The sequence below is a fragment of the Betta splendens genome, chromosome 6 (genome assembly GCF_900634795.4).
Source record: "Betta splendens chromosome 6, fBetSpl5.4, whole genome shotgun sequence".
In the NCBI taxonomy this organism is placed as follows: domain Eukaryota; kingdom Metazoa; phylum Chordata; class Actinopteri; order Anabantiformes; family Osphronemidae; genus Betta; species Betta splendens.
Genome location: NC_040886.2, coordinates 19,296,362 through 19,315,249, shown reverse-complemented (window position 1 = coordinate 19,315,249; position 18,888 = coordinate 19,296,362). Strand labels below are relative to the sequence as shown.

Genomic DNA, 18,888 nt, shown 5'->3' with positions numbered 1-18,888 from the left:
TCTTAGAGAGCAGGACCCTCCCTGGTATTAGCTCAGCAGAACCTCGTCCTGATCAATGCAGTTTTAAATGGACACATTTATTCTGAAGTTGTTTCGCTTCATGAACACAGACACTCAACAGACACTTAGTTTGATTTGAGGAGGATTCATTTCCAGAAACATGACAGAGGTAGAATAAACAGAAAGAACCGACAGAGACGCACACAGAACTTGGTCGTTCGTTTTGTTCCATCGGTTAACCAATGATGTTTGTGCAAAACACAGAACCATCAGTGATAAATCAGGCCCAAATCGTGGTCCTGCAGCCACCAGGTGGGTTCAGGTTCTGGTTCATAACACAAAGTTCTGCTTTGATCTGCCCTTCTGCCAGCAGGTTCTGTTTTGTCCCTGACCCGCCTGCTGTACTGTTCCTGCAGCTCTCCTCATGTTGGACTCTGGTACCAGCCACGGCCAGAGAGGCATCGGGTTCCTGGGTGGTACCTGGATCTGATACACACCTGAACCTGAATAGTAACAGATTAGACAGAACCTGAAGCAGCTGCTGCAAAAACACGAATAGTGAATCAACACCAACAGTTTGTTTACAGCAGAGAAACTCAGAACCAGTAAAACCAGTAAATCACGAGTCACTGACTCCATTGTTAAATCTACAGACACGTTTTACTGCAGGCAAGCGAATGCATCAGTCACTACAAGCCTAAAGAGGTTGTTTCTGCTCTGGCTGAAGCTGTGGGGGTCCGGGTCAGAGCCGGCACCCGGGTTTCCCTGGCCTGATCCGAATCCACAAGGGTTTTTACAGAGAACAGCAATAACAAGCATTAGCTGATTCTGGTTCTCCTTCGACCCGGCCTTAAGTGTCGAACACAAAGACAGAATGAATCTAAAGCCTAAAGACAGAAGGAGGCGCTGAGCCGGAGGTCAGAGGTCAGACCGCCGTCTCCTGGTCTTCCCTCTGGATCATCTGGTAGTGCTGGCGGTTCTCCAGGTAGTGGGCCAGCTCCTGGTCATCGGCCTTCTCAGCGTGTTGTTTGGGAGTTTCACCCTGAACAGGACCCAACAGAACACAGCCATTCAGACAGTTTAGCAGAATCAAATCTCTTCTGTGACCAAGTGGACACGATGGAACCACGCAATGAAACTGACTCAAACTGGACCCCACAGGAGAGAAGATTAAAAAGTAGAGCAGAACTGGATCAGATCAAAGAGTCAAAGTACAGAACTGCTGACGGGGGGCAAACGGCCCTCAGCTCCCTGTCGCCCTACAGCAGATCTTGGCTCCACACCAAACAACACATGGACTCTTTTCAACAGCAGAAGACAGAACCTCTGATTATGGGCCGCTTCCTGTTACCACTGGCTACCATGGCAACGGAGGCCCCGGCCTTTGTGTGTGTCGGAGCGAGGCCGGGGTTCCTGTGGCGCTTCGTTCCTCAATGACACACAACATTAATCACTTTCTAGAAGTGGGTCAGACGGCGCCGGGCCCAGGGCTGAGAGGCAGGTACCTGCAGGTCCGTCTTCATGAGCGACGCCCCGGCTGCCACCAGGTAATGACAGATGCTCCTCTGACAGGCGGCCGCGGCTTTGTGCAGCGCCGTCTCTCCTCTGAAACATAAAGTGGACCCGGTTCAGAGGAGACGCCTGCGTGTGCAACGACTGGACGGACAAGAAGTGGACTTACGTGGATTTCTCCGTTAGGTCCAGGTGAGACATCGGGACTAGACAGGAACAAAGAGGTGGTTAACATGTTTTGTTGAGAAGGTTCCACTGCGGGTCAGAACAGAGCTGAGACAACCCTTAAGCTGCTCTGTCCTTTATAGAGGGTCGTTGCCATTAGGGGTCAAAGTTTAAACTAATCAATCACTGTTATAGGCTGGTCACCTGCTGCTTTACACAATTAAACCCAGGATGCAAAGAGCTCTCATCAGAACCACACATTTAGCTGAAGTGTAAAGGTGGTTCTGACCGTTGCTGATGAGGAATTGGACGATATCCTTGCTGCCGACCTGCACAGCGTGATGCAGCAGCGTGCGGCCCGATCCGTCCTGCAGCAGAATGTTGGCCCCCTGCTGGTGGAGCTCCGTCAACTTCAACACAATAGAATCCCGTTTTAAAGTCCAGTTTGGTTCAGAATAAGCAGCTCAGCAGATGGCAGATACGGATCAGAACTGACTCTGTTCAGGTCCTCGGTTCTGATACAGCTGATCAGCTCTGCTTCTACAAGGCAGAAAAATAACATGTGCTTATGAAACAGCGGAACCACAACGTGTCAGTTTGGATCAGAATCACAGACAAACTCATAGTGACCAGTTGAACCGATTTGGGTTTGTTTAAAGTAGTAGTGTCCAAACTACAGTCCGATCCGTTTTCATTTTAATAATGCAATACCGTCGGTATTGCATTATTTGGTTTGAACTCTAGGTGGAGCTACTGAGTTGATCAAGGCAGTTCCTCTACAAAACAAAATGAAGGAAAGAAAATCTTTGCCAAAGCGCACTGAAAACGACAACACCAAAGAAACACAAGGGAGACGTTTCTGAAGCGGCGTCAAATTCAGTTGACAAGATATGAATGGTAAAACCTAAACTTAAATTGTGTGGAGCTCCTGCTCTGACAGGTGCAAAGGAACGGCCTTCTTGGTGTTGGCCAAGGTGCAGGAGAGCGGAGGGGAGGCAGTTCAAATGCACTGGATCATCACCAAGAAGCTCTGAACAGTGAGGAACACTGTGAAACCATGAGCACAGTACGAGCGCATGTCAGGCGTTCCTAACCGACGCGCTTGCTGAATACGGGGCCCTGCTCTAGCATTCAGAGGGCCGCTGGCTAAGTCGGCCAGCGGCTTTTATTCTGACATCAGAGGTCGACCAGTCTTGGAAGAAATAGGACCGACCTCTTCATGAGCTGAGTGATGCTGTGGTTGGCAGACCTGGCGTTAGTTGATCTTACTGAACTCAACAAAAACCTACAAGGCAAAGACTTGACATGTCTTGACATGTGTTGTTAAGCCTTATTACTTACTGTAACAAATATAATCATTTATGTTGATAGCATTTTTAAACAAATATTAGTTGATCTGTTAACAGTCCAAACTTATTTGAATAACAAGCTTAAAATATAGTAATTTACTTCCTATTGCTACCTCCTCCAGGTCTGTCAAGAAGAGGCCACTGTTATGAGAATGGACGTTTTCCAAGTTTTTTAAAAAGACTGCATATGGCCCTAGGTGAGAAAAGTTTGGACACCCCTGCTTTAAAGGGTCCAGGGTGCTTCTTACCTTTGTCAGGGTCTTGAGTGGTAGAACTGGATGGTCTGTTAAGACACACATGAGAGAGTGAGTCAGCGTTAGCACACGGACCCAACGAGTCTGAGAGCTTTGTCTAGTTTTCAGTTAGCGTCAGAGCCAGATCCTCAAAAACGATCTGAGAACCATTTACCACAAAAACACATTGGGTGGATGTGGGATCAGAAGTTAGTGGACAAGGTCACAGTGAGGTTCAGACCAGCACAACGGGCCCCTGCGTTGTGCTGGTCTGAACAACAAAGTTGTTGTTTTGCATGCCCCGGTCTCCCCAGCAGAAGGCACTCAGGTCACACGGGCCAAACAAACTGTTAGCTTTCTGCCTTTTAGGTGGTACCAGTCCAGCCTGCCCGCACGGGGCCTTACAGAAGGTGCTCCTGTCAGGGACAGCGGCTGCTCACATTTACACATCTCACCTTGGTGAGGCCGAGCAAGTGGGGAAGGCAAATTGTCTCTGCTCCTGGTGCTCCTCCGAGTCCACCAGGTCTGGCATGCTGGGGGAGGTGCCCACCGTCTCCTTGACGACCAGCTCCGGGTCCAGGATGTACAGCTCGTCCTGAGAGATCTCCGTCACAATGTTCAGGTGCTCCTGGACACACGACACATTCAGAGACCGAGCGGAGCAGATGTCAGGTTCTGCTGGACCCGCTCAGTACCTGAGCTCGGTCGATCCTGTAGAAGCGGTCGGCAGTCGTACCTGAAAGAAAAGCAGGTCATGAGCGTGTGTCGGGACGTGTGAAGCTGTGAGCTGCGTGTGACTTACAGTCGAGGAAACACCACTTCCTGGAAAGTTTCTGCGAAGACGCACACTCTCCCTGAAACACAAAAGACGTCAGTGACGGAAGTCTGAGGCTGCACTGGTCCTGTCTAGACTAGAGACTGGTTCTACTCAGTACCTGGTCCAAGTTGTCCTGCAAACGCTCAATGAGCAGACGACACGTCTCCAGGTCACTATCTCCGGGGACCGTGATCACCCCGAGTGGAGTCGCTGCAGAAACGGACACGTGGAGGTCAAAGGTGGAGGACAGCAGCCATATGAATGTGAACGAGCGGAACCGGCCCACACTCACAGGCCTCCTTCAGCTGGTCCATATCATAGTGCAGAGCGTCGTACGCCGCCATGCTGATTCTGTTGACGGGGATCTGCAGCGGGTCAGGGACCGGCAGCCGACTGCATACAGACACATGGCGTCAGAACCAGCTGCAGCGGGAGGGCCAGGGCCTCCTGGTCTACCACAGGCCTTACTCGTTGAGGTGGGGCATGGACATCCTCCTCTTGGCCTTCTGCACCATGTTGGCCTGGTTCCTCAGGCTGATGTGGATCACAGACGGCGCTAGCTTGCAGGGCTCCCCGTCCACCTGCATGGGGATGGACTTGAAGGTGGTGAGCGTGACGTCTTTGCACTGGTGGAGCCGCTCGCCGTGGCCGCCCACCTGCAGCGTGGCCTGGACACGGGTCACACGGGGTCCTGACTGAGCAACAGGCTCTGGTACAGCTTCACACAGTGACTTTACTGGCCCCCTCTGACACCTGGACCTGGTACCACAGCTGGAACCTTGAACTAGCATTACTTTATTTAGTATAAAGCCCAAATTAGGATGGAAAAAGTTATTCATGCATTAAATAAAGAAGGACGATTGATTTTCTTTTAGTTGTTAGTTCTGTGTGATCCGGGTCATGATGGACGCCTGTGACTCTGAGCCACTCACCAGCGACGTCATGGTGAAGCCGATGACCTCAATGCAGCCGTCGTCGTGGCGCTGAGGCTCAAAGTCCTGATGGTCGCTGGGGTGACCCCATGGGATGGTTCCTGCACAGTACCTGCAGCAGGCCCAAATGTCACTGACAAAGCTCTACTCCAGAACCAACAGTGAAGGTGGGACTGTTTGTACCTGGGGATGTTGAGGAAGAGCAGACACTGCAGCTTCATCTCCTGGATCTTTGCCGTCAGGTCTGTGCCGTCACACTGAGGAGAGAAGCTCAGGGATTCAGTTACAGAACCTGGACCCAGTAAGACCAGAACCAGTCTCTACTTACCACCACCCTGATTTGTTTGGCTAGATCCTTCGAACTCCCACTTAGGAAATCTGAGAAGGCCGTCTGCAACAAAAGCACACAGGCGTATAATGAGCGCAGCGAGGTGGAGAAGGTCACGATGAAGGATACTCACCCCTGCGTAGAACATCTTATTCCTGAAGCGACTGTTAAACTTTTCTGGGTTTGCCTCTAAAACGAACAAACATTTAATTTGACTTCAAAGACGTGGAAGCTCATGGTGCGTCTGTAACGCTGCTAAACTCATGTCCACAGACCTCGAGATTCATGAAAGCCAAGCGTGACGTGAGCATCGAAGCCCAGACTGAAGTAGTTGTTAAAGACGTCAATGGGAAGCTGAGGAAAAACAGAAGCAGCTGTCAGAGCCAAGCTCAGCTCTCCCAAGACCGGACCGTGGCGCTGAACGGACCTTGTCGGTCTGATTACCCTCCCTGTCCTCTGCTTGGGCCTCTGGGTTTGGCTCCACGTTCAGGTTCCAGCGGTCCAGCTGCACGATGACGCCATCCTCGACGTGTGACAGGATCTTAGTGATGGGTTCGTCGGTGTATCCCTGGGATGGTAGGACACTCAGAGGACTGGTCTGTCTACCTCACAGTAATAATCAGAACCATCAGGACAACAGCAACCAGAACCAGCTGCATCCAGTTGAAACATCTATTCAAGGACTTAAAGCCAAAGTCATGACTTTTATTTACTATTATTTTGCAGGGAATGAAGTCAGGGTAAGGAACCGGGCTGAGACCCAACGGACTTAGTGGATATGTGGAAGACGCTGCAGTGAAACTCCAGTTTGACTCACCCCTCCCCAGTTCAGTGTCCTGGCCAGGTCGTTACCTGTCCCCAGTGGGAGCACAGCCACAGGAGGCGGAGGACGAAGCGTCAACTGGTCCAAAACTGACAGAATCCACCCAACCTTAACACAGGCAAGCAGCCGCTGTGTCAGAGTTTCACTGTAAATCTGTGCAGACTCCAAATGTGACACTAGAAAACATGCTAAGGATGCGTTCACACCTTCATTCTCCGTTCGTAAGTTTGTAAACTTGTATTAGTTTCTCCTTAGTTTAGTTTTATTTCACACAGAAAGTGAACCAACACACGTCACTTCAAACTACCAATGTACTCTCTACTTATTGGTCAATTGTGTCTGCGGGGGGAACAAAAAGTAAATATATGGGACTACTGCACATTACTGTGACAAGAGAGACAATTTTCCAATGGAGGCCAACCTACGTGGGTCGGTCCTCCCCCTGCTACCTTACTATTACCTTGCTTGCATTTACCAGTTCACAATGTTACGGCTGGAAAAAACACATTGCTGCACTGAAGTCGCATATCAAGGCGTTACAGGAGGCGGCGTGTATCAATCTTATTGAACAGTCATATGTAAAAGGAAAACTTCACCGATTTTCAATGAGGGTTGACCAAAACAATGTCGGGTAGTGTTTAAGAATGAAGAGACCCTCAAATTGATAATTTCTTTGCAGAGAAGTTCTCATTTATTCCTCTGATAAGAAGCCTCGGCAGATGATTTGCTGTGGGCTCAAAAACTACAACTAGTGCTTCCTGGTTTCCTCTGTACCTGCCCCCGCAATGGTCAGACTGAGAGAGGGCGGGGCCAGGCCAAGAGGGGGTGGGGCCAGCATGCTGGAGCGAAACTGTTCTGTCCACCATTGTTTGACCTGCTCTGGATTATTAAGAAGACAGCAAGTTCTATAGTATTAGAACAGTCTGATATTCAGCGTTACTTGTATGAGAATGCAGTCCAGACAAGTTACAGTACGCAGAGTGGACGAAGCTGTCACAGCCGAAAGGCGAGGCAGCCGACAGGAGCTGTGTGCAGTAGACAGCAGGTGGTCTGCACCACACGCCAATGGGAACAACTGAATATCCTTGGGCTGAATTTCACCGCTGCTGATTTTGTTCGGATGAAGTTGCAGATTCTACTGCTGACAACACACCATCAGTTTTGGGCTACATGTGGACAGAGGAGCTAGAAACTAGCGTCAGGATGTCGAGAAGAAACTGGAAAAACAGCCAAGACAGAATGGTTAAAAGAGCACTGAGTAAGTAACATATTCAACCGTTTATTGTTTTAGCTTGTGTGGTGAAGTTTAAGTAAAGTTACGAGCTGCTGCTTGTGTGTTTTAGACTGTCGTGGATAGCGTTAGCGTATGTTACTAACGTTAGCCTGTGCATTACCTTGGCTGGCAGCTACCATAATAATAATTATTTTCATCCTTTTGTAGGCAATATTGACTGGTCGCGTATCGTCACAGACTCTTGGAAGGGACAACAGTCTTGTTGTTCCAGCCACTAACAGCAGATAAAGAAAATAAGAGGTTTTTGGCTAAATGAAGAATCTGTGGCTTTCTAACAACTGTCTGTTTTAATTCAAAATAAAAGATTGCTAAATGACTTAGAAACGATGTCTTTATTCAAACACACCGTTAAAATATAACAAACAGTGAAACTGGCTCATACAACTAACCACGATATAAGACTGTGCTGAAGTACTCGCTGTTTTCTAAATAATCTACAGCGGGACCTTTGGCCATTGAATATTAGTGCTGTAAGATAATGCGAGAAAAACAATGACAGACAGAACAGTTTTGCTTCAGGAGTCTGGCCCCGCCCCCATCTCAGCCTGGCTCCACCCCTCTCTCAGCCCGACTGTTGCTGGGGCAGGTACAAAGGAAACCAAGAAGCACTAGTTGTAGTCTGTGAGCCTGAGGCAAAAAAAGCCTATGTTCTGTTTCAGAGGTGTTTTGCAGAGCAATAAATGATCATTTCTCTGCATAGATAATATGGAGATCATGGAGTGTCCCTTCATAATTAAGTACTACCCAAAATCATTTTGGTCAACCCCAATTGAAAATCGGTGAAGTTTCCCTTTAAGTAGCTGCAGACATTACCAAACACTGTCCTTAGTCTCGTTTTGCCTTGGTATGCGTTCTCACCAGGATGGTGGCGATTGAGACCACCTAGTTTTGGTGGGATTACTATATTGACATCAATCAAAGTTAACCTGAGTTTGATTTAATCAAACTAAATCAAACTCACGGTTCCGTCTCCTCCGCAGGCCAGGATCCTCAGGTTGGGCACCTTGGCATAAAACTCCAACCTGCAGGATGCACAAAGTAAAGCAGCCTTTACAGAGCATCTGGACAGAACCAGGGGAACTGTAAGGCTCTGTTGAGAAAGACAGGTTCCTACCCTTCTCTGGGTCCCCCCTTTGTCAGGTCGAACACCTGCCGTGGGTTCAGGTACCACATGAAGGACTGGATGATCTTGGCTCCCTGAAAGAAGAAGAAGGTGTCTGTGTCTGGAGAGAGCAGAGAGGCTTAAGCTGAGGCCCGGCAGCTACCTGGTTTCCTCCGCTCTTCGGGTTCACAAACACTAGCAGGGGCTTCATGAGCTGAGATGGGAGGGGCTTCACCAGGAAGGGCTTCCAGCGGCCATCCTGGACCTGACCCGACACGAACATCAACATAGTCACCCCACATTGACCCGGACACAGCTGGTTTTGGAAAGCATCACCCTCACCTCGCCTCCCTTTTTGCTCGATTTGTTGCATTTCAGTGATGTCCTCTTCTTCTTCTTACTGCTCTTCAGGGACTGAAGCATAGAAACATTCAGCTTTAGGATCTGTACACAGAACAAGGCAAGGACAGAATCTGTTGTTTTCTAGGAACATGTTCAGAACCACCAGCGAGTACCTGCGGTCGGCGGACCCTGACGATCCACGTGGGGGGGATGATGACAGCCGCGTGAGCCCCCAGAGAGCAGCTCTCCTCGATCTGCTGCAGCATGAAGCAGGTCACCTTGTTGTGGTACTGAAAGGCAGATGGACATAGAACCGTGAGGCAAGAAGTGTGGCTCAGCTCCGCCTCTACCCTGCTGAGCTCCACTTCCTCCCTGCTGCTCAGCACCACCTCCACTCTGCCGCTCAGCACCGCCTCCACCCTGCCGCTACGCTTCACCTCCGCCCTGCTGCTCAGCACCGCCTCCCCCCTTCTGCTCTGCACCGCCTCCCCCCTTCTGCTCAGCACCGCCTCCACCCTGCCGCTACGCTTCACCTCCACTCTGCTGCTCAGCACCGCCTCCCCCCTTCTGCTCAGCACCGCCTCCACCCTGCCGCTCAGCACCGCCTCCACTCTGCTGCTCAGCACCGCCTCCACCCTGCTGCTACGCTTCACCTCCGCCCTGCTGCTCAGCACCGCCTCCCCCCTTCTGCTCAGCACCGCCTCCACCCTGCCGCTACGCTTCACCTCCGCCCTGCTGCTCAGCACCGCCTCCACTCTGCTGCTCAGCACCGCCTCCACCCTGCCGCTACGCTTCACCTCCGCCCTGCTGCTCAGCACCGCCTCCACTCTGCTGCTCAGCACCGCCTCCACCCTGCCGCTACGCTTCACCTCCGCCCTGCTGCTCAGCACCGCCTCCCCCCTTCTGCTCAGCACCGCCTCCACCCTGCCGCTACGCTTCACCTCCACTCTGCCGCTCAGCACCTCCTCCACCCTGCTGCTACGCTTCACCTCCACCCTGCCGCTCAGCACCGCCTCCACCCTGCCGCTCAGCACCGCCTCCACCCTGCCGCTACGCTTCACCTCCGCCCTGCTGCTCAGCACCTCCTCCACCCTGCTGCTACGCTTCACCTCCACCCTGCCGCTCAGCACCGCCTCCACTCTGCCACTCAGCACCGCCTCCACTCTGCTGCTCAGCACCGCCTCCACCCTGCCGCTACGCTTCACCTCCGCCCTGCTGCTCAGCACCGCCTCCCCCCTTCTGCTCAGCACCGCCTCCACTCTGCCGCTCAGCACCGCCTCCACCCTGCCGCTACGCTTCACCTCCGCCCTGCTGCTCAGCACCGCCTCCACCCTGCCGCTACGCTTCACCTCCGGCCTGCTGCTCAGCACCGCCTCCCCCCTTCTGCTCAGCACCGCCTCCACCCTGCCGCTCAGCTCTGATGCTCACTCACCGCCTGTTTGCACCATGAGCAGCTGATGGCCACAATCTCTTTGCTGTGAAATGAGAACTTCTGCTGAAAGCCCTGTTGGTGAGAAAACGGGTGTGAGTCTGGGTCCTGGTCCGGGTCTGGGTTCTGCATGCAGAGACTGGCGTGACTCACCTTCCCACACTGCCGGCACTTCCCCGTCTGACGTCTCCTGTGGACCCAGTGGTGTCGCACAACGTTGGGCTGGGACACAACCACATTATTGACCATGTGACGAGCCGCAGCGATAGACTATTTTGGGCTCACACTCACCTCTCTGACGGCCCGAGAGCCTGGTTCCCGAAATGACGGCTTGCACCTGAAGTTGATCTGAAGCACAGACAGACGGAGTCAGGCTGACGGTCCTTCGCCACTGAGGCCACAGTGATGCCCACGTACCTTTTCCAGCTGCTCCATGCAGGTGTTGTGGACCAAGATCTTACAGCCGGCGCACTTCCTTCTTGCCACCGACTTCTGCTGCAGGAATCAGCAGATTTTATTTCATCATGTTCAGCCTCTAATGCGTCTCTACTTAAACAAACGAACCAGACGACAATGCGGCAAACACTAAACTGGACTCACCAGAGACTTAGCCATGCAGTACTGCTCTCCAACAAAACAGAAGTCTCCAGAACCGCTGGTCTCAAACCAGATGTGGTCGCCAAACTGGGCGTTGTCCTGAAACCGGCAGAACACAGGGAATAAGCGTTTCTGGAGTTTGGACCCACTCAGCATAAAGCTCATTAAACACACACAACACTGTTCATCAGTGTGTTCAGCAAAGGAAAACCTCCCGATGCTTACATGCTCACTTCTAATCCTACATTTGAGCTTTCATCACAGCTTCCTTACACACACATGAACCATAGTCACTCACAGTCCAGTCGACGGTGCTGCTGGGCTCCTGTCCGGCTGAGGACGCGCTCGCCTGCACACCGGATTTTGCGATGGCTTTTCTGAAACCACAAGACAAAACCACAGCTTGATTCACAGTGTAAAAAGTGTTGAGTTGCGTGTTTCTGAAGATCAAAGATGAGCCTGAGTGAACAGAAACAGAAACGTCTGTACGTGTGTCTGCTGTTCCGCTGAGGTTCAGGCCGCGCAGCCATTAACCGTACAGCTGCTCTACTCTCATCATCTGCCACAACCACCCACAGACCACAGCTACATACAGCAGGAAGGCGTTCCAGCTCTCCAGGCGCCAGTCGTGGGCCCCCAGTGGGCTCAGGGCCCCGGGGCCCCTGCAGAAGGCTGGATGGTTGAGGTAGTGGACGGAGCTCCTGCGGCAGAACAGGGGGGGGCCTCTCCCCGGCCAGGGGCTCCCGGCCTTGGAGATGGTGGAGAGCCTCCTCCGCTTCCTTTGGCTGGAGGCGCGGTAGCGGTAGCAATAAGGAGCAGAGTCACCTGCAAACACCTGAGAGGAATTCCTGCGAAGGCACCGAGGGGCCCGGATCAGGGGCCGCGACGCGGACGGAAGCCGGGGAGTCTTTCTCATCATCTCCAGGCCGGCCGTGGAGGTGGTAGTGGAGGAGGAGGAGGAGGAGAGTCTCTGGTCAGGAGGCCAGGTGGCGCCGTCCTCCTCCGCTGACAGCTGGCTGGACTCTGAGTGGCTGGAGTAGTCGCTGCTGTCATCCGCTCCGACCGAGTGGAGGCTGCTGGAGCGAGAATGCATCCTCGTGGTGTCGGTCCCACCCCTCACCTCCACCTGCTGCTCTCCGGCCGGCAGCCCCCCGTCCTCGTCCTCCTCGGCCATCTGGATCACACTAGCCAGCAGCATGGACGGCCCCAGCAGGTGGGTGTGGATGGCGCGCAGCTTCCCCACCTTCCTCCGACACACAGCGAGGCGCGGGTTGAGGCCGGGCGTGGTGGTGCTGGAGCGCCTCCGAGCGTGCGCGCCGGGTCTGGGTGTCTTGGCCAGACGGCCCCCTCCTGCGCCACTCTGCAGGTGGCCACTGGAGCGGCGCTGCTGAGTCAGCGTGGAGGACGGCAGGCCGACACTGGACCTGCGGCGCGCCTTACTGGTGGGGACGGCCACACTGGGCCTGCGCTGGTGGCAGGGTGCAGCCTCCACATCCACCGGCACAGCTTCCTTTCGTCTAAAGTGTCTGCGGAAAAAAGTGTCCATAGCGACGCAGGCGGAGGCGCAGCTCCCAACGCTCCTCTGTTGGAGCAAAGAACAGTTAGCCTGAGCAGCAGGAGCAGGAGAACACAAACACACCAGCAGCACAGCACGACAGGACAAAAGAACCAGAGCGAGGCTCCACCCGCTCTCGTGTGTCCTTGACCTATACGCTGTCTACACAGTGGCTCCACTTGTTCCATATAGGACAGACCAGGAGCTGCAGATGGAGCTCCCTGACCAACACTTCACTCACTCAGAGCTTGTGCTGATCCGCCTTAGCTGCAGAGACAGTTTAGAGACAGTGAACTCTAATGACGCTTCACGTTCGCTTTATGTCGCTTGTGTCACTAAGCTTGAGCATGAAATATGAAACACACCGAGGAGGAGGGAGAAGCAGCAGGAAGACAGGACGTCATCACTGCTGTGACACGCAACAGCTGGAGTCACCCACAAACATCACACCAGTAATTAGTCTGTGCCCGTGGTGGTCACTGAAGCATCACCTGCTTCTGACTGAGCACAACGGGGTTAACGAAGCTAAAGCCTGCTCATGTGCATCAGTGGAGCTTTTCATTTATTTTGACAGTGGAAACAAGCAGCTTAAGTTATAGTACAGTAATTGATTCTTCATACTGAACAGAGTCTGTGAACTAAGCACCGTCCTTAGACTATTGACTGGCACAGACCACTGCAATTAGTCTGATCCCTGCTGATGATCAGCGGGCTTAGCTGCAGGATGTGACATGTGTGATAACACACACACACACACACACACACACACACACACACACACACACACACACCATACCTGTGTGTGCGGGTGGCTGACAGCCCACAGATTACAGCACCAGAACCACGTCAAAGCCCCGTAACTGTGCTCATTCTGTTAGCAGTCAGATTACATTGGTCGTGTCCTAACACCAACGTGGCCGGCTAGCTAGTTAGCATAAAGCTAACGTGGTTCACACACTGTAACAACACTGGGCCACGATGCTAGAAATATTACTGTGGTTGGCCAGAACACATGACAGATCAGAACCTGACCGGACTCAAAGTTGATCTGTGGATCTAATATGGATCGATCCACATCACGTTGTGTTTCCGGCCAACAAAAAGACATCTGGAACCGGACTCCACCCACAATCGATGAAGTAGCTTTCTGTGCATATTTGAACTTCAGTAGTTTTTTGTCTGTGGTTTAGTTTTCGTATTTTAGTTAACGTCTTTAATTAAATGTGTAGAAGTTGATTGAATGAATCATTTTCCAGCATCAGTGTAAAAACCTGTTTCCCACAGCACACAGGCAGCGGCTGCTCACTAATTACATTGTTGGTTGGACAAACAGCAGCAGCTGCTGCAATAAAGAGCAGGTGATAAACATGTGGACACACACAGATAAACTAATGAGCAGCTGCAGCGTTGCTGATGGGCTCCGATCAGACACAGAGGGCAGAACCTGTAGAACCAAAGAAACATCAGCACCGCTGCCAAGTTTGGTCACACACACACACACACACACATACACACACACACACACACACACACACACACACACACACACACACACACACACACACACACACACACACACACACACACACACACACAAACATTCACACACACAGATGCACAAACACACACACACAAACATACACACACACACAGACGCAAAAACACACACACACACATAACACACACACACACACACATACACACACACACACACACACACACAGACGCATGAACACACACACACACACACACACACACACAAACATACACACACACACACACACACATACACACACAGACAGTGGCACAAACACACACACAGACAAACACACACACGCACACAGACGCACAGACGCACACACGAACACAAACACACAGACACACACACAGACGTACACAGACACACACAGACACACACACAGACACACAGACACACACACACACACACACACACACACACACACACACACACACACACACACACAGACCGGTGAATACGACCTGAGTCTGTCTGCCCTGGGCGGAGTGAAGTGAACGGCTCCGGGCTGAGTTGCTGCTCCGCAGAGCTCCTCCCAGAACCAGCTGACCCAAGATGAATGGAGCCGCCACCACTCCAGCTCCCAGAATACTCCTCATTAACACTTCAAGGCTTAGCGCCGGAGGAGAGCAGGAAGTGAGGCTGCCACTGGGTCGTGGCCTTTGTTCCTGCTCAGCAACACGCTGGACGACGTAATGACACTAATGATGGAGACGCGTGTTGGTGGCGTTTCCTGTTACCATGGAGACCACAGAACCCAGTTGTCTAGTTCTAAACGGGTTCATTTGTTCAGTATGGCCGGCTCCAGTTCTGACTTCAGATCTTGTTTTCTCACATATCAACCAGTAGAGACAGAGTTCATCTGAATCAGGAGAAGAAGGATTAAGTGTAGCAGCTCCTGTCCTGGTGGAACTTCAGCCCAGTCCCATCTACCAGCTCCGTGGGTCAAACCAGGCCAAAAACGTAGGTCTGCAGGGGACCAGCACCAACTAATTAACTGCTCTGTAAATACTTAATTGGCCTGGATCGGATTCTTCTGATGAAAGAAACACGTGTCAAAGGAAAAATGATCCAGGACCAGGTCACATCTCAGAGTCTGGGTTTGAAACAAACCTTCAAACACTACTAGAACTACTTCTAATGGCGCTAACACTGCTTCTCTATCTGCTCGCAGAGTGTGATGTGACGCTGCTGCCCCCTGCTGCTCCCCCTGCGTCTGTAAGGAGACATTTCTCCTCCTTCACCTCCTGCTCACTGCTCCACCCTTTCTCCTGCTCCTCCTGGACCAGGCTATTAACAGAACTAGGGCAAGCGAGCGACAAAGATAGCCTAGAAGTGGGTCCGTAATCCCTGGATGCTGCAACTTTCACACACAAGTTATTTCGTGGAAACCAGAACCTGTGACCCAGTGGAGATTTTCTTACAAGGTTCTGAACACGACCAGAACCTAGAGCCTGAATCTCCACCCATCGCCCTTTCTTTTAACCTTTGGGAGGACTCAGACACTTCCTGGGTCTACCATGAAAAGAACCCATATCTGTGAAACCAGAACCTGCTAAAACATTTATAATTGCATTTACGGTACTGTCTGGTTTACAGCTTCACTCCACTTTGGATTCATGCCCGTTAACTTGCAGTTAACGAAGCCTTGAGACGCTGGCATAGGTTTGAGACACTCATATTTCTAGAATTTGAACTAGGCTGTGGATGGGACAGTTTGAAGCCAAGGTCACGAAGCCTCCACAGCCACCAGAGGAGCCTCAGTTATCAGAACCTTTCAGCACCACAGAGGCTTCTAAAGCTCTAGGGCCTGGACCACCATCTGTACTGGTTTAGCTTCTGTTTCTGTGTCCTTTATGCTTCACGTTCAGTTTTTTTTTCCAGGAAAATAAAAGTCACCACTTTTCGTGTCAGGGTTCCAAACAAATGGGGAGGGACGTCTCCCTCTAATGGCTGAGGGTGGGCGGCCCACTGCCTCCACCGGAGCTACTTCTGGGCTGAACCCAGATAACCCACACCCCCTGAACGCACACAGGGACGAGAGGCTGCTGGAATGCGTCTCACACAAACCAACAGTCTTTGCTGTGGTCAGCGAGGGAGGAGCCCGTTTTAGTCACGATAATAAAAACCTGAACTGCAGATTGAACAGTTCCCCAGGAGCGAGCGGCTGTAATGAAGTGCTCCGTCAATCCATTAGTACAGTTATAATTAGACGACCACGGGAGACGAGGCCAGATTAGTGCTGTCCATTTATTCACATCCAGCCTCTGGATCACTGCTGCATTTTCAGGTAAAATGGGAGTCACAGCGACAAGAGTCACATCAATGCTATGAGACGTTTGCGTTGCACAAACTCAAACCGTCTGAATGTGCAGAAGCTACAAGCTGTGCCTCAGGCTCAGAGGCACTGACTCCCTCAAGGAGTCATCAGCTGATCAGTGCTGTCACTATCACACCAAACCAGAGGAGGGGCTGGCAAAGCACATTACTCACTGACAGCTGCTGAACAAGGCAGCTGAGCGATACCAGAGCCCTCAGTACCAGGGTCCAGCCATAGACAGGTTCTGTTTATGGTTAAATGATCTGACTCAGCAACAAAGCAAAACCAGAGCTCTCACACTACAATGTGAGGACACCTCAGCACTGACTCCTCTAAACACTGACTCCTCCAGACACTAACTGCTCCAGACATTAACTCCTCCAAACGCTGACTCCTCTAAACATAAACTCCTCCAAACTCTGACTCCTCTAAACACTGACTCCTCTAAACACTGACTCCTCCAGACAATAACTCCTCCAAACACTGACTCCTTCAGACACTAACTGCTCCAGACACTAACTCCTCCAAACACTGACTCCTCCAGACACTAACTGCTCCAGAAATGAACTTTTTCAAACACTGACTTCTCCAAACACTGACTCCTCTAAAAACTGACTCCTCCAGACACTAACTCCTACAAACACTGACTCCTCTAAACACTGACTCCTCCAGACACTAACTCCTCTAAACACTGACTCCTCCAGACACCAACTCCTCCAAACGCTGACTCCTCTAAACACAGACTCCTCTAAACATGAACTCCTCCAAACTCTGACTCCTCCAAACGCTGACTCCTCCAGACAGTAACTCCTCCAAACTCTGACTCCTCTAAACACTGACTCGTCCAGACACTAACCGCTACAGACACTAACTCCTCCAAACGCTGACTCCTCCAGACACTAACTCCTCCAAACTCTGACTTCTCTAAACACTGAGTCCTCTAAACACTGACTCCTCCAGACACTGACTCCTCTAAACACTGAGTCCTCTAAACACTGACTCCTCCAGACTCTGACTCCTCTAAACACTGACTCGTCTAAACACTGACTCCTCCAACCACTAACTCCTCCAAACACTGACTCCTCCAGACACTAACTCCTACAAACACTGACTCTTCCAGACACCAACTCCTCCAAACGCTGACTCCTCTAAACACAGACTCCTCTAAACATGAACTCCTCCAAACTCTGACTCCTCCAAATGCTGACTCCTCCAGACAGTAACTCCTCCAAACTCTGACTCCTCTAAACACTGACTCGTCCAGACACTAACCGCTACAGACACTAACTCCTCCAAACGCTGACTCCTCCAGACACTAACTCCTCCAAACTCTGACTTCTCTAAACACTGAGTCCTCTAAACACTGACTCCTCCAGACACTGACTCCTCTAAACACTGAGTCCTCTAAACACTGACTCCTCCAGACTCTGACTCCTCTAAACACTGACTCCTCTAAACACTGACTCCTCCAACCACTAACTCCTCCAAACACTGACTCCTCCAGACACTAACTCCTCTAAACACTGACTCGTCCAGACACTAACCGCTACAGACACTAACTCCTCTAAACACTGACTCCTCTAAACACTGACTCCTCCAACCACTAACTCCTCCAAACACTGACTCCTTCAGACACTAACTGCTCCAGACACTAACTCCTCCAAACACTGACTCCTCGAGACACTAACTCCTCCTAACATTAAATCTACTCTTATTCAATACAACTGATAAACAGATGAAGCTGCAGAAGTAGTCTGAATGATCCATAAAGCAGCTAAGACTCTCTCAGGACCCTCAGGTTCTGGAATTTGAATGAAGCTTGGCTCCAAGAGATCGAGCAGCTGTGTGAGTGTGGAGCCACTGAGACACTGACCTCCTGCAGAACATTCTCAGGCCGGTGAAGGTCCTGCTGGTGTGGTGGCAACGCAGCACCGGCATCGCTGGGGGCAACTCAGTGTGAGAAGAGGATGAGGAGGAGGTGGGCTCCTCTCCTCCATCCTCCTGCCGCTGCTGATGATCCATGGCTTCCTCTCACAGCTGCTCTGAGCTCATTTGGTGGCAGCAGAAGTCGGCCATGGTGACGACGCCGTTCTTTTGCAGCTGCTTCAATTTCCACCTCCCAACTTCTACTGAGACAAAGGAAGTGCAGTCGAGCGTCTGCTGAGCTTGCGGCTGCAGCTGCAGCAGCCACAACCAGCTTTACTGGCAGCGTCTGCTCCTCCTGTAGTAGAGAATGTCCTGAAGAAGCAGAGGCTCCGCCGCTCTCCCACCTGTTGCGCCTTCACTTCACTCTTTTACTTTCTGTCTATGAAGTAAAGTGTCTACTGCTCACTCTCGACTTTTATCTCTGCTCTGTGGCTCTCCCTCTCTTTTGCACTGTGTCCCACCAACCCCAGCTCTGCTCTCTCTGATTGGCTGAGAGGAAAAGGTGAGCACTTTGCCACCTACTGGAGCTTGTGAGATTCTGCAGCTGCTGAGGAGGAAGCAGCAGCTCGCAGTAACATAATAGAGCAATACAAAGTAGTACGTTTTCTGTACACGAGGATGGGTCAA

The 18,888-nt window shown here is 51.5% G+C and overlaps 1 protein-coding gene across 1 annotated transcript; it reads right to left on the bottom strand.

Moving 5' to 3' along the window:
* Positions 1 to 129: 129 nt before the first annotated feature.
* On the bottom strand, positions 130 to 12,638 carry dgkzb (diacylglycerol kinase, zeta b). The gene is made up of 31 exons (XM_029154414.3): positions 11,517 to 12,638; positions 11,222 to 11,300; positions 10,927 to 11,022; positions 10,744 to 10,821; positions 10,618 to 10,674; positions 10,480 to 10,548; positions 10,330 to 10,401; positions 9,071 to 9,187; positions 8,898 to 8,969; positions 8,719 to 8,820; positions 8,568 to 8,650; positions 8,415 to 8,475; positions 6,154 to 6,267; positions 5,764 to 5,904; positions 5,612 to 5,690; positions 5,470 to 5,525; positions 5,337 to 5,399; positions 5,192 to 5,265; positions 5,009 to 5,120; positions 4,545 to 4,744; positions 4,369 to 4,469; positions 4,195 to 4,286; positions 4,062 to 4,113; positions 3,955 to 3,995; positions 3,715 to 3,887; positions 3,275 to 3,309; positions 2,174 to 2,217; positions 1,967 to 2,087; positions 1,682 to 1,718; positions 1,506 to 1,605; positions 130 to 1,042 (listed from the first exon to the last, which is right to left on the bottom strand). Exons 1-31 carry the CDS (start codon positions 12,467 to 12,469, stop codon positions 926 to 928), a joined length of 3,591 nt encoding a protein of 1,196 aa, XP_029010247.2. The 5' UTR covers positions 12,470 to 12,638; the 3' UTR covers positions 130 to 925.
* Between the last annotated feature and the right edge of the window lie 6,250 nt (positions 12,639 to 18,888).

Bases quoted from the DNA above. Each gene is read 5' to 3' on its own strand.
- dgkzb (XM_029154414.3), bottom strand. From the start codon at position 12,469: ATGGACACTTTTTTCCGCAGACACTTTAGACGAAAGGAAGCTGTGCCG. The intron at 3,996-4,061 runs GTAAGTCACACG...CTTTTCTTTCAG, and splicing joins GAAGTGGTGTTTCCTCGACT to GTACGACTGCCGACCGCTTC. The intron at 1,606-1,681 runs GTAAGTCCACTT...TTTATGTTTCAG, and splicing joins GACCTAACGGAGAAATCCAC to AGGAGAGACGGCGCTGCACA.